The 15,186-nt window shown below is 40.6% G+C and overlaps 1 protein-coding gene across 2 annotated transcripts in view; it reads right to left on the bottom strand.

Annotated features, from left to right (window-relative positions):
- USP13 (ubiquitin specific peptidase 13) overlaps positions 1 to 15,186 on the bottom strand; it is a 138,621-nt gene that overhangs the window by 96,677 nt on the left and 26,758 nt on the right. For both annotated transcript variants that reach the window (XM_036757748.1, XM_036757747.1), the window contains exon 2: positions 8,037 to 8,162. In XM_036757748.1, the coding sequence (XP_036613643.1) occupies positions 8,037 to 8,162 (126 nt within the window). The remainder of the gene's footprint in view (positions 1 to 8,036; positions 8,163 to 15,186) is intronic.

Raw genomic sequence — 15,186 nt, 5'->3', positions numbered from 1 at the left:
TATATTTTCCACATAAATTTCAAACATAGAAAAGGTTTGGGGTTTGTTTTGGGGTTTTTTTAAAATGCTACAAATACAGCTTTCATGGCTTAAAATTGAATTTGGGACAGCCAGGGGTTTTTTAGATTGAAATATTTAGATACAAATATTTCTTTTGGATTACTATCTCCTTAACATTACATAAATTATTTTAAACAGAATTTTACCTTATTACATATAGTTATGTTGTGTGTAACTATACATAAAATTTAACTTGGGAAAGCCTAAAACAGAAAGAAAGTGGGGAGGTCACAAACACAAGATGTGATGCTATGGCCTGATGCACAGAAACAAATGGTCTCTTTTCAGGGGAAAAGGGGGAGGGTAAGTGGGGTTAAGTGACTTGCCCAAGGTCATATAGCTAGTAAGTATCTGAGGCCAGATTTGAACTCAGGTCCTCCTAATTCCAGGCACCACATCTACCCACTGTACCACATAGCTGCCACACTCAAATAGTTTCTAATACGGCCTACACACGCAGCACCAGTTTAAAAAGCTGGAGGGCCAGCCTTGAAGCCAGGATGACTTGAGTTCAAATCCTGCCTCTGACACTCAATTGCAGTGTCATCCATGGGCAAATCACTGAACTTCTCTGGGCCTCAGTTTCCTCCTTATAAAATAAGGATAATTATATCTGCAGTACTTGCCTCAGGTTTCTGATAAGCATAGTCATTCAAAAAGCACTTCATTAAGCACCTACTACATGCAATACACTGTGCAAACCTGAAAGCGCAGTGTAAAATAGAAACTATTCTTCTTATTTCATAGGATCACAGCGCTCAAGCTGGAAAGCACCTCTGAGGCCATCTGGCTCATCTTCCTGATTGATGAGGAAACTGAGTGGTTTGCCCCGAGTTATACTAGGCAGGGTTTGGTGTCCACAAATAGGAGCCAAATTGGCTTCAGCTTATCACCCACCTTATTTTTGTTAAACTTGGGCACACGTCTAGTGTATCTGCTGGGCAATGAGGCACTGAGTAAGCCCGGAATAGTGAAGGATACAGAAGGGAAAGGGGAAAGGAGCCTAGGACAGTAAAAACGTGAAAGCTTGAGAGATCCCCACCCCGCCCTGCCCCACCCCAAGCAAGAAGCCTATCTTAGGTAGGATGGAAGGGCAGTCCCTCTTTTCACATTCCCTCTCAAGAGCCTCCAACCTCTGAAACTCAGCATCGTGACTCCTCAGCTCTTTACACTTGCAGTCATCTCTCAATTAGCTCATAAATCAAGAACAGGGATGAGAGAGGGAAATGAAATACACAGCTAATGCATTTTAGCTGCAACCTCTTCTCCCATGGAAAAATTTCTAGAACAAGCCCACTTGCTGTTGGATAGAAGGGATGGTGACAGTGAAAAGCCAATTGCCTGAAAACAGGAACAGATGAAAGAAAAAGCTGACACCCGGGACCTAGATAACGCATGCCCATGACTACATGGTTGTACAGTAACTAAGATGCAGACAGATGAGGAGTTGGGATGTTCCTCAGACACGTGCAGCTCTTTGAGATCTGATAGCTATTATTATTATTATCATTATTGTATTAATAATAATAATAGCTAACATCTATATATCACTTTGAGGTTTGCAAAGCACTTCATAAATATCATTTTATCCTCTCAACAACCCTGGGAGATGGGTGTTGTTATTATCCCCATTTTGTAGATAAGGAAACTGAGGCACAGTGTGATTTACCCAGGGCTATACAGCTAATAAGTGTCTGAGACCAGGTTTGAACTCAGGTCTTCCCGACTCCACAGCCCCCGCTGTTCACAGAGACATCAGACTACTGACTGCTAGACATTCAGGTATCCTCCAGGGGCACTAGACTATCTTATACTATAGTATTAAATGAGCAGGTTGGAGAATGATGAGTAGGACATCTAAGTTACTCAAACTTGTGAAAATCTAGATGAAGGTAGTCCTCAATGGAATGACCCCAAGGCACCTTCACAGACCTGGCTCTGGGTCCATAGCAGATGACTTCACTGGCCTGACCCAGGATCATAGAATGCTAGAACTTAGAACTGGTGAGGACCTTACAGTTTATATAATCTAATCACCTCATTGTATAGAACGGGAAATGGAGACTCAGAGAATTCTCTTGACTTGACTAAGTTCAAGCAGGTAGAATTCATAGGATCCTAACAGCCCCTTGAGGGCTGGAAGGGACCATAGAAGCCACTGAGTCCAATCCCTTCATTCCACAAATGAGAAAACTGAAGCTGTCACTGGCTAAGGGATTGGCCCAAGGTTACCAAGCTGGTAAAGGTTTGAGGGAAGATTTAAACTCAGGTCTTCCTGAGGCCAGCCTTTTATGCCTATACCAACCCAAATGCTCGAGTACAAAGTCCAGTGTTGCTTCCCACACATTGTACTTTGAGCGTAATGCTTTTCCTGGCAAAATTTCAAATTGCCAGGACAGTGATATTGAAGAACACCTCAATATCACATACTCAAAATTAATGTCTTCCTGCAAAAATAAAAAGGTATTCTATTTTCCCTAAAATTCCTCACTCCACAAAAAAAGCAATAGTTCCAAAGGCAATTACAACTTTCAGTATTGGTTTGTTTGGGATTTTTAAAGGAATTTAAGATGAGAACATAGAGAAATTGCTGGAACTGGAAAGGACTTTATGATCATCAAGCCCAAGTCTTTTATTTTACAAATAAAGAAACTGAGGCCCAGAAAGGGCATTGCTTGCTATTTTAACATCCCTCTTCTCCCTCATCCTTTTAAAAAAATTTAATTTAAAATTTAAATCAATTATTAATAATAATATTATTATAATAAATATTATTTAATAAATATTAATAATTTAAAACTAATTTAAAAGAATTTCAGGAGCAAGGAGAGGAATTGGCAGTAACCTAGGTCAACCCTTTCCTTTTACAGTTGAGGTAACAGAGGGCCAAAGTGAAGTGATTTGCCCAAGGTGGCAAAGGGGGTTAGCGAGGATATGAACCTAGGTCTTCTGCCTCCAAATACAACCTCTTTTCCACCATACCATGCTCTCTTCCTTCAAGGCCCAACTCAGATGCCACTTTTCCCCATTCAGTTTTCTTAGACCTGTCCCCTTTTCCCAGATGAAAGAGATCTCTCCCTCCTCCCATTCCTCTCAGGCTCTCCCCTGGCCTCCTCCTTATCACAATCTCTCTTGTATCTTAGTTATTTATGTCCCTATCTCCCTGTCCCCCATTTTAGATGAAGCTGCACAAAAACTAGGTCCATGTCACATTTATCTTTTTATCTTTCCCAAAATACACAGTAGATACTTAAATAGTTGTTAAAATTGGGGGGGGTTGGATTGAATTAATCACTATAAGAGCTTTCTAGTGATTTTAGGGAGACAAATTTGTCTGTTTAGATTAAAAGTTCGGCTCTATAGCCATTGACACAAACTCAGAACACAAGAAAGTTTGATCAAGTCTAGCCAAGGATCTGTCAGATTTAAGAAAGTTCCCATGGTTTCTACCAGCAGCTGGAATGCAAAGAAGCTGCAGAGCGGGGGTGGCTCCCATCTTAACAAGTTCAAGGCTAACATCACTGCCAGAGGACACAGTCAGCTTTCACCAACTGGGGGAAAGTTTTCCATTAAAAACAGACTCATGACAAGAATCCTGGCCACACTCCAATACCCAACCAAACTTGCTCTACACCATCTCAAATACTGTTAGGTCGAAGACTCCATGAGGCAGCAGCACCTGTGTAGGGGGGAAAGAGTCAAAAAAGAGCTTGGAGTCAGCAAAGAACTGGGTTCAAATCCCACTCTGACAAGTATTAGCTACATGACATGAGCAAGATTTCTTCTGTCTCTGCCTCTGGCAACTCACTAGGAGGTAGCTACTGAGTCACAGACACCAGAAGGCACCACCTCTCATTCCTGGAACCCTGCTCCCTCCCCCAACACTCAATAAAAGTTCAAAAAATTGTAACTGAAGATACAAGAACTACATTGGACTAGATTTCGGTCCTCAGGGGGAAATACAGGCTTTTAAAAATAATAATAATACAACTAGAGAATCTATTATGTTATTTTATTTTTAATTTTTATTTATCTTTATGCTATTTTGGAAGGCACTGGGAGAGGTAGAAAAGATCAACATAAGGCAACAGCCTAGACTGGAAATGAAGGCTGGCTCTGGAGTCACAGGGTGTGGGTTCAAATACTGACTCTACCAGGTCCTAGCTGTAAAGCCTTAAACAAGCCATTTCCTCTGTAAATGAGGTCATTGGATTAGTGTGCCATTGTGGACAGCCAAAGAACTTTGAGTTTGAATCTCAACTGCCACTTGCAAAGTATGAGACTTTGGGCAAATTCCTTAGCCACTCCCCTTCTCTAGAATCTGTAGTGGCTCCTTCTTACCTGGAGGATAAAATGAAAACTCCAGCCTAGCTTTCTAACAATACCCCACATAATCCCACTTTATGCATCTACATTCCAATCAAATCAGACTCTTTGCTACTCCTAAGACACCACACTCCAGCACCCAGCTCCTTGACGTTAAGCAGCCAGTCTTAAAATGCACTGATGCCTCACAGAAGTCAAAATACTTCTAGTTCGCCTCAAAGCTCAACTCAAATGTTACCTCTTACAGGAAGCCCATCTTGACTCCACCATATGACAGTGCCTTCCTCCAGAAGTTACTTTGGATCTACTTTGTATATAATATTTTGAATACATATCACTCTCCTCCCAAGAGAATATAAGTTCCTTGAGGACAGCGAACTGTGTTTTTTTTTGTCTTAGTCTTTCTGGTCTCTGACACATAGTAATAAATATTACTTAATAAATATTGTTTGAATGAATTAATCTATAAAAGGAAGGGGTTAGATCTCTTCAGATGACCTTGAAAGTTCCTTCCAATTCTAAACTTAAAAATCTCTGAACTCTAAGCAAACATCAGCAGGTGTAGTGGCTAGTTCCCACACCTCCAATGGGATTCACCTGGGTCTAGTGATAGGCTGTACATTAAAGCAACCAACCATTCCCATCCCTAACCACCATTAACTATAATTATATCAGCACCCCTCCTCCCCCACCACTCCAATTGCCCTTTAATTAGCCAATGGACCTCTAGGCTTCTGGGGACTACAGAGTTCAAGGTTGCCATCAGGGCTAATCCCCAGAGTCCCATGAGCTCCACATCTATAGAAGCAGTCTGACTCATGTCTACCTTATAGAATATCTTCTTACATTCCATCTGGAGTTTTATCATCAGACTGTTTTGTCAATCAATCAGTCACTACCCCAGTGTTCACAGCCAGCCAGCAGTTCTCCATTTGGAAAGAGACAGAGCAACATGAAAGATGACCCCTAGGATCTAGGACCCAAGCAGCAAGCCACTCTTATACTTGAAAATTTCTCTTGGCCTCCAACACAGTCCCAAGTGGAATCCAACTCAGCCTCTCAGAGGTACAAGGGACTTCAGAGGCCATCTAGTCTGGCTGCTACCCAAACAAGCATCCCCTCAACAACATTGCCAACGGGGGGCCGTCGAGTCTTTGCTGGACACCTTCTGGTGAAGGGTGGGGTGGTGGAATCATCTTGATTATCACACATGTTATTTCCAACATATTTTGTCTTCTAGAAACATTAAAAAGAGCAAATTTTGGACTTGACATTAGCATATTTCTGTTGTTCTTCTTTTCCAGTGGCCAAGGAATAAAAATCGGCCCCAACATCTCTCTTCTGCTCTTGGGCAGTTCTGAAGTGTTATTAATTCTCTTTTCCCATTCACTTGACTCAAGCCCCCTTTTGGCTTTATACTATTCAACATGGAAGGATTAACTCCTTTGGGGTTTGACTGTTATCTTCATAATTCTCTTACAGTTCCCAAGTTCCTTAATGGTAGGACCTGCTTCATTTTTTTCCTTTCGTTCATTTTGTCTAGCACACAGTAGGTACCCGCTGAACTGAATCACATGTAGGGATGTGAAACTTCAAGCCTGCCTAGCTTAAAAGCCTCACCTTCTAAAGTTAGAACCAAATTCCCTTCCCCTCCAATCCAATGGTATTGATCCAGTCTTGGATATCAAAGTACTTTGCTGACTTGCCCCCCTACAGTTCCTTAGGAAGAATCAAGAAATTTTATTTTGGGGATTGTATCCCAAGAACTTAGCACAGTGACTGGCAAATAGGAGGCATTTAATAAATGTTTATTGATTGGATTGATGGGACCCTCAAGCCCTCTCCTGTTGCCCTGGTAGAACAGCTAGAAGAATTTCTTCTTAAGTCTACAGCCTCTTCTTCACAAGTCAGGTGTCCGGAATGGCCATGGACCTCTGAGGACCAAGAGGAGCTCCTTCTTATTGGAAAGGGAGTAGTCCATAGGTTGCCCACCACACAAAGCCCCCCACCCCCAACTTGGGGATCACAAATACTTGCTTTCAGATGAAGAATATGAACAGCTCTATTCCAAAGAGTGTCCCTGAGTTCTTTGCCAATCAGCAGGGCTAACCAGACCCCAAATCGAACCATGCTCCAACACCCTGCTTGCTCAAGAGGGGCAGAAATTGGAGCTCCAACCTAGATGAGTCCCAGAGGTCATATACCAGTGACCACATCTCTGAGCCTTATTAATCTCCTCCGTTTGTAAAAACTAAGATAATTCAAACAAATCACTAACCTTCCAAAATGCAAAACTTCGGTGATTCTAACCTGTTTGCACTTCCACATTTCAGTGTATTTGACCTAAACACAAAGGCCCGATCTGAACTTCACAAGGATCAAGGTTTACAGGGGTTCTCTTTCTTCACTATTTCAAAGAACAGAGATTGGCTTAATGCGGGTGCTCCCTCCCCCCAGGCAAAGACAGAATGGCTTTCTCCAACTGCTGGAAAGTTTCCCAATAAACAAGATGGACCAAAGCCAAGATTCCACACCACCCTCCACTAAAGAACCAAACTTGTTTTCTAATATACTGTTTATCTAACATATTGCTTTCTATCCAAAACATATTGCTCTCTTACCTACTAACTATATTTCCAAGTGGCATAAACCATAAAGCAGTGTGGCCTAGTGGGTAGAGTGCTGGGCTTGGGAGTCAGGAAGGCCTGAGTTCAAATCCCCCCTTTGCCATTTGACAGTTGTGTGATGTTGGGCAAGTCACTTTACCACTCTCAGTTTCGGTTTCCTTATCTGGAAAATGGGAACAATAAATCTCAATGGGATATAGAGAGGCTCATCTGATATAAACATAAAGTACTTTCCAAAGTTTCAAGAACTATATAAATGTCAGTGATTGCTATCAATCATATATTTGATTCTTCCTCCTCCACTTCCTCCCCCTTTCCCTCAGCTCTTTGGAAATAAATAAGCATATTCACTGCCTCCCCAGGGAAATGGCCTTTGATTATTACAACCTCCTACAATTGAGCAGATGGGTTTTGAGAGTTGTTATGGGCAAAAACCTTTCCACCCTATGGCCACCATGGGAACGAACTTGCTCAAAGTCAGCAAGGCTGGATGACAGGCATTCAGACCTTCATCCTTGAAGCTGTTTCAACATGGCAGGACATGACAAAGGTCTCAGCTCTGTCTCCACACCACAGTGAGGCCTGAAAGGAGGGCTTTAATAGAAAAATAGGGCTCTAGTGAATGGAAATTATGTTAAAATACAGCCAACTCTCAGTCTTTCAAAGAACTGTCCATTCAACTTACAGACTATTTAGGCCCCTTGAGTCTCTTCCTTCTATCTCCCATGATCCATCCAGCTTTGGAACATTTCATTGCTTGTAAGTCAATGCATCCTCAGATCTAAGAGGGCACCAAACAGCTGCACTCAAAACTTTAGAGAGAGGGGAGGGTGAAATTAATGGCTGAAATCCAGATTTGGGATTATCAATAGATTTCAATGACAGGGTTATCCTCAGCTCCCCAAACCAGATAATCTGGAACTAGCCAAAAAGAGTCAGATAATCCATGGAAAATCACATGCATACATCTTGTTCATCAAGACCCAATAAAAGACTACCCTGGCCAAGCCAGCTCTCACCTACCTCTCTTATATGTCTTTTCAGATGCATGTACACACACTGCCCAGTTTTCCGATAGTGCCTTTCTACATGCTCCCTTCCAAAGGCCAGGAACGTATTCATGCACACGTAGAGACCTCCTTCTGAAATCTGAAAGACAAAGACAAGCCAACTTACCCATCTAGACATATGAACAAAGATGAAGGGACCCTAGAACCTGGGGCCCATGGAGCCCCAAGGGTTCTGAGAATAGATTTGAGAGGGTTCGTTTTGCTTTTAATATTTTGATAACTGCATTTCAATATAATTGGTTTCCTTTGTAATCCTCTATATTTGATTTAAAAATAGTCTTCTGAGAAGGGGGCTATCAGACTGCCAAAGAGATCCCTGACACTCAAAAGGTTAAGAACTCTGAACTAGAAGCAAAGTTAAAAATGATTCAGGTGAGGAAATTGAAATTTTTTTTCCTGCTTTAAGTTGTTTTTCTTCTTTCTTCTGTGACTGATCCTTTTCTTTGTAGACTCATCTATTTGCCCTCTAAAATGGAACATCCACAACCTTGGCCCCTGGATGACCTTGAACAAGTCACCCCACTTTTCTAGGTCTGTTTCCCTAATATATAAAATGAGGGAATAGATTAGATGACCTTGAAGGTAAATCTATTATTCTATGATTAACTTAAATATTAAGCATTTCAAAAGTGGCTGCAGGAAAGCCCAAAGGTAAAACTAAAAAAATATGATGAAATATTCCTCCTTCTTCATAGTACAGAAGAAGAGGTTACAAGTAGGGAATACTGTATATGCCATCAACCAGTCATCAATCAACAAGCATCGATTACATGTCTACTAAGGGCCAGGATGGGGATACAAAAACAAAAATGAAATCGTCCTCTCTCAAAGAGCTTACGTTCTATTGGGCAAGACAACATTATATATGTACATGTATTGTATGTGTATATAATCATTTAAATATCAACAGATTTTTACAAGTACAAATATATTATTGCAATTACATAAATATACATTATAAATGTTGTTATTATAAATGAATATAAGTATATATTTATAATAATATAGAATTATTCATGTTTTCTGTTTATTTTACATATAGTATGTACACAAAGCATAAATACAAAATATGGTGCATAGTCACTATTAGTTAATTGTGTTTGCTGTGTTACGAGTAATGGTTCAATAAATGGCATATGAATATACAAGAAAAGGAATGTAATATCAAAAGCATCAACAAAGCTTTCAAAAATAAATCAAACAAAATGGAGACTCAGTGTCAAAAGACATGAAGAAATAAGTTTTGTAAGAAATATAAACTATCAAATAACAAGCTAAAAAATGTTCAGAATCACTAATAATCAGATAAAAGAAGATTTAAACACCCCTGAGGTATCTATCACTTCCTACTTATCGAGCTAAGAAGGAAAACTCACTGTTGGAGGGGCTTCGGGAACACAGGATGGCAAAGCTGGGAACTGAATCAACCATCTTAGAAAATGATGTGGAATTAATGCAAGAAGAGTTATACACTGTTCATACCCTTTGACTCAGAGATTCCTCCAGCCTTGGGACTACATCCCAAGGAGGTTCTTGACCATAAGAAAAGAATCATATGCACAAAAATGCCTATAGAATTTTCGTGATAACAAAAAGCTGGGAACAAAATGTTTGCTTTGAGATTGGCAAATGGCCTAACACATTATGGCATATGAGTGTAATGGACCATAACTGTGCCATGAAGAATGACGAATATGGAGACTTCCTACAACAACCTGACGAAGAGTGAAGAAAGCGCGGCCAAAAAAAAAAACCCCTGTGCCCCTTCTACAGTGGAAAGAGCCCTGGCTCTGGTGCCAGAGGGCTGGGGTTCAAGCCCCACCTCTCATGCTAATTACAAGACAATGCCTTCACCTCCTGGGGCCTCAGTTTCTTCATCTGTAAAATGAAGGTGTTGGTTGAACTGGACAGCTGCCAAGGTCCTTTCCAGTTCTGGATCTATGACCATAAAACCTGTACCAAATCCCCCCAACAACATCCCTGACCAGCAGTCAACTAGCCTCTAATGATCAGGGAAGCCCACTATCTCCCAAGGCAGTGCCCATCCCACTTCTAGAAACCTAATCAGGAAGCAGCTTCTCCTGACGTCAAATCTGCATTTTGGCAACTTTTTTAAATTTTTTTTTATTTTGGGGGCAGGTAGGTGGCACAGTGGATAGAACACTGGCCCTGGAGTCAGGATGACTTAAGTTAAAATCCCATCTCAGACACTTGATACTTACTAGCTGTGTGGGAAAGTCACTTAACCCCAATTGCCTCGCTATATCTATCTATCTGTCTATCTGTCTCTCTATATGCACACACATATGTATATATGTATATATATTTTTTATTCTGGTTTTAAGAAATAAATCAAGTATATCTATAACACAGTGGAATAGGAAAAAAGATGATTGCACATAAAGCTGCAAATCTATTATATATAACTTGCTATTCCTTTTAAATATGTAACTCAGTTATCACGTAACTTCTTTTTCCTTTTTTTCTTCCCTCCCCTCCCCCTCCCCTAGAGATAGCTACCATTAGACACAACTATGTGTGTGTATATATGTCTGGTGTGTGTGTGTGTGTGTGTGTGTGTGTGTGTGTGTGTGTGTGTAAAATCATTCTATATATGCTTCTAGTTCTCAGTTCTTTCTCTGGATGCAGATAGTCCTTCATAGATCATTTGTCATTCATTCATTCAGGTATTTATAATAGTCAAAATGACTTAGTTGCTCAAGGTTGTTCTTAAAACAATATTTCTGTTATTGTATATTACAAGAAAATTTGAAGAACATGGAACGTATTACCTATCAGACTTATGGGTAGATGAACAATTTATGAATGAACAAGGGATTGAGCACAGTGTGAGATATACAATGGACAATTTCAATTACATTAAATTAAGATTTTTTGTACAAACAAAACAATTAGCCAAGATCAGAAGGAAAGCAGAAAATTGGCATGGCAGGGGGGGAGGGGCAGATGAGGTACGCAAAATATTTATAGACAGTTTCTCAGATAAAGATCTCATATCTCAAATATTTTGGCAGCTTCTGTCTGGTACTCCTACTTTGGCCCTCTGGAGCTAACTGGAACAAGTTAAATCCTGGCTCTGCCTTTTGCCAATATATAACCCCGGGTGAATCACTTTCCCTCTCTCAGCCTCAGTGTCCTCGTCTGTAAAAAGGGAAAAATAATAGCATCCGCCTCCCAGGGTGGTGGTGAGGGTCGAATGAGATAATGTTCAGAGAGCACCTTGCAAACCTTAAAGTGCTACATAAATGCTAGCTATTGCTTACTACTGTTAATAATATTGTTATTATTGGCTATCATAATAATAAATGAGGGGGCTGGATCAGGTGACATCTAAGGTCCCTTTAAGCCTATGGTTGTTCTTCCATGTTAACAGCTCTTCAAACACTCAAAGTCATCCCCTCCTGCCAAGTCTCCTATGATAATAAACATAATAGCTAGAATTGATATGGAGCCTACTATGCATTAAGCACTTTACAAATAATATATCATTTGACCCTCACAACCATGTAAGGTAAGTGCTATGATTATTCCCATTTTATGGTTGAGAAAACTGAGATAAACAGAGGTTAAGCGATTTGCCCAAGATCTCACAGGTAAGTGCTTGAAGCCAGTTTTTTTACTTTGGTCTTCCTGACTCATTTTCCTGAATTCAAATCTCTCCTCAGACATTTACTAGCTGTGTGATCCTGGGCAAGTCATTTAACCCTGTTTGCCTCAGTTTCCTCATCTGTCAGATGACCTGGAGAAGGAAATGGCAAGCCACTCCAGTATCTTTGCCAAGAAAACCCCAAATAGGGTCATGTAACGTTAGACATGCAACATTAGACACAACTGAACAACAGCTTCCTGACTCCAGGTCCAGTATTCTATCCATTGCTCCGCCAAGCTGCCTATTCTCCAACCGAAAGGTGCACTTTGAAAGTCACTCTAATTGCTATAGCATGATTTCTGACCCTTTTCAGGGACTTGTCAAATGTCTTTGCCAGAATCTAATACCGATGAACACAACAATCCAGATGGGATCTGAAGAGAGCAGAGTACGATAGGAATCACACTTCACATGTTCTGGACATTATGCCCTTCTTAAAGCAACCTACAGATTCCATCTGCTTTGGGGGCTGACAGGTCATGCTGTTGATTTATATGGAGCTTGCAGTCCACTAAGGTCCCCAGGTCTTTTTCATTTTGCTTAGGCACCCTTGCCCCATTGTTTTCCTTTTGCAGTAGATTCTTTAAACCAAAGTGTAGAACTCTCAAAAAACTGGTAGATCACGTAAAAAGACCCAGGGCTCAAGTACACAAAGAAAGCTATGATTTTGTTACAAGGATTCATTTTGCTATTATTGTTGTTTCTGTCCAGAGATAGGTGTTTAGGCTCCACCCTAGGCCTGCTCTCTCACTCATCTCACCCATCTCAGTTTCTTTGCCTCTGTCCACCACACACAGGGAATCACTTTGGTACCCACGTCCAACCCACTCCCCTACAAAAGAAAACACTCCATTGGCACAGCCTTCTACAAAGCCCACTGGATTTTTTATTTGAATATATCGCACAATGAATTCCACAGCACCACAAATATCAGTCAACGAGCCTTTATTAAGCACCTACTATGTGCTAAGCACTGAGGCAAATTTAAAAATGATGTCAAGGAGCTTACGTTCTGAAGGGGGACTCGACATCTAGACATATAAGCTTATAAAAATGTATTAAATCCAAGGTAATGGATGGGATGGTGGGAAGAACTAGCAGCCAGGAAGGATCAAGACAGGCTTCCCATGGGAGGGAGTGTGGAGCTGAGCTTTGAAGAGACCCCGGTGAGGATGGAAGGCATTACGGGCAAAAGTGCAGAGTTGAGAGAGAGCTTGTAAAGCAAAAAAAGCAGGTGAAAGCAAGTCATGGAGAGACTAGAAAAGCACATTCATCCCAAGTTGTGAAGGTTTTTAAATGTCAAACAGAGGAATAAGGCCTTCAAAACATCCAAGATAGCTCATTGAACAGTACAGTCGTACATAACCACATCAAAAAGTCCATTTCTCTGAGCCAAGACATGAAAAGAGACTCGGGATAATAATGGCTCACATTTACATAGACCTTACCATATGCCAAATGCTGGGCTTTATAATTGTTATTTTACTTAAACCTCACAACAACCCTGGGAAGTAGGTGCTATTATTAATCCCCATTTTACAGATGAGGAAACTGAGGCAAATAGCATTTAAGTGACTTGCCCAAGGTCACATAGCTAGTAAAGATCTGTTAATTCAGGTCTTCCTGACTCCACGCCTGGCACTCTATCCACTGAGCCACCTGGCTGCTCCTAGGAGATACTATAAAGGTTTCTGCTTGGAACACTAAATGGTTCCAGGAACAGAGAAGTAACCTCAAAAATATGTGTATTTCTAAGTAATTGGAAAAAATTAAAATTATGTTCCTTTGCGGAGACAGAGTTCTTGAGGGGAAAAAATAAACCATTATGAGCTATTAAAAAAGATGAGCAGAGAAAGCAATGACTCCATCCCTTTCCATCAGAAAAGAATAATTCAATAAAGAAATGTGGGGGGAGGAAGATGTAACATAGATTAAATAAACCCAGAATTTAGGTTCTCAGGATTTTATCCTCTGCTGTGATTAAGGTTGTTTTATAAAAACAGAAACCAAGGAACAAGGAGAGAGGACAGTCAATCAGCAATTATTAAGCTCCTACTGTACGCCAATTACCATGCTGGGTGTTGGGGGTACAAACACAAAGGAGGACACAATCCCTTATAATAATATCTAGCATTTAGATGGAAGTCTAAATATACATTTTACAAATATGATCTCATTTTATTCTCACAACATCCATAAGATGTAGGTGCTATTACTACTCTCATTTTACAGAAAAGGAAACTGAAGCAAATGGGGAGTAAGTGAATTGCCCAGGATCACAAAGCTAGTAAGTGTTTGAGGCAGGTTTTGAACTCAAGTCTTCTTGACTCCAAGTCCAACACTCTACTGACCATCTATCTACTCTCAAAAACCTTATATTCTAACAATATGTTCATATGTAAGTAGAAGGATTGGGACCGGACCTGTGGGCTCATTTGTAGAGGGGACGACTGATGAGGAAAGCTCCCTCCACCAGTACAGGTTAGCACCTTCTGGGATAGGATAGATGACTTCTCCAGGGTCACATAACAAGTACGTGTCAAAGGCAAGATTTCAGTTCAAGTGTCCCTGGACCAGAGGCTAGCTCAGAAACCCCAGAAACTACCACAACATATTTCTACCTTTACTTGTTTGTTTACAAGCTGTTTCCCTCCAGTAGGGAATGTAAGCTCCCTGAGGACAGTTCTGTTTTAGCATCTGAATCTCCCATGCCCATCATAGTGCCTGGCACTTAATCTTCATAAATGTTCAATTGATTGGTTACTCACGTTACTCTAACACTTGAAGATTCTACAAAGTCATTTCCTCACAACCTAATAAGTGTTAAGTGGTGGCATCGGCAGCCAGCAGCAGCTCGCATTTATACAGTGTTTTAAGGCTTGCAAAACCCTGAAATGACCAGTTGGCTTAGCTCTACTCAACAATACAATGATCCAATACAATTCCAAAAGACTCATGAGGGGAAATGCTCTCCACATCCAGAGAAAGCACTGTGAAGAATGAATGCAGATCAAAGCATACTATTTTCTCTTTCTTTTCTTTCTCGTGGTTTTTCCCTTTTGTTCTGATTCTTCTTTCATAACATGACTAACTTGGAGATATGTTTAATATGATTGTACATGTATAGCCTTTAAAAAACCCTTTACACATGTCAACCACAAGCATGGTTCCCATTTTAAAGAAGACAAAACAGACTCAGAGGTGATATGACTTGCCATGGCCTAAAATGTCATCGCCTGATGCTAATATTAATTATTTTGTGAACCAAACCCCAACAAGATGAAAAGAGCAGGTCCAGTGGGTACCAAGGTTGAGAGGAACCACCTTTAATTTGTAAAAGGGAGACAGGAACTGTACCAGTAATTTCATTGGTATGGGCAACGCCCAGAGAAGGAAGTTGCCCCTAGCAAAGTTGGTCAACACCAGCTCTACC

This window comes from Trichosurus vulpecula, chromosome 4, assembly GCF_011100635.1.
Source record: "Trichosurus vulpecula isolate mTriVul1 chromosome 4, mTriVul1.pri, whole genome shotgun sequence".
Lineage (NCBI taxonomy): Eukaryota > Metazoa > Chordata > Mammalia > Diprotodontia > Phalangeridae > Trichosurus > Trichosurus vulpecula.
This window is presented reverse-complemented; position numbering and strand designations above follow the sequence as displayed.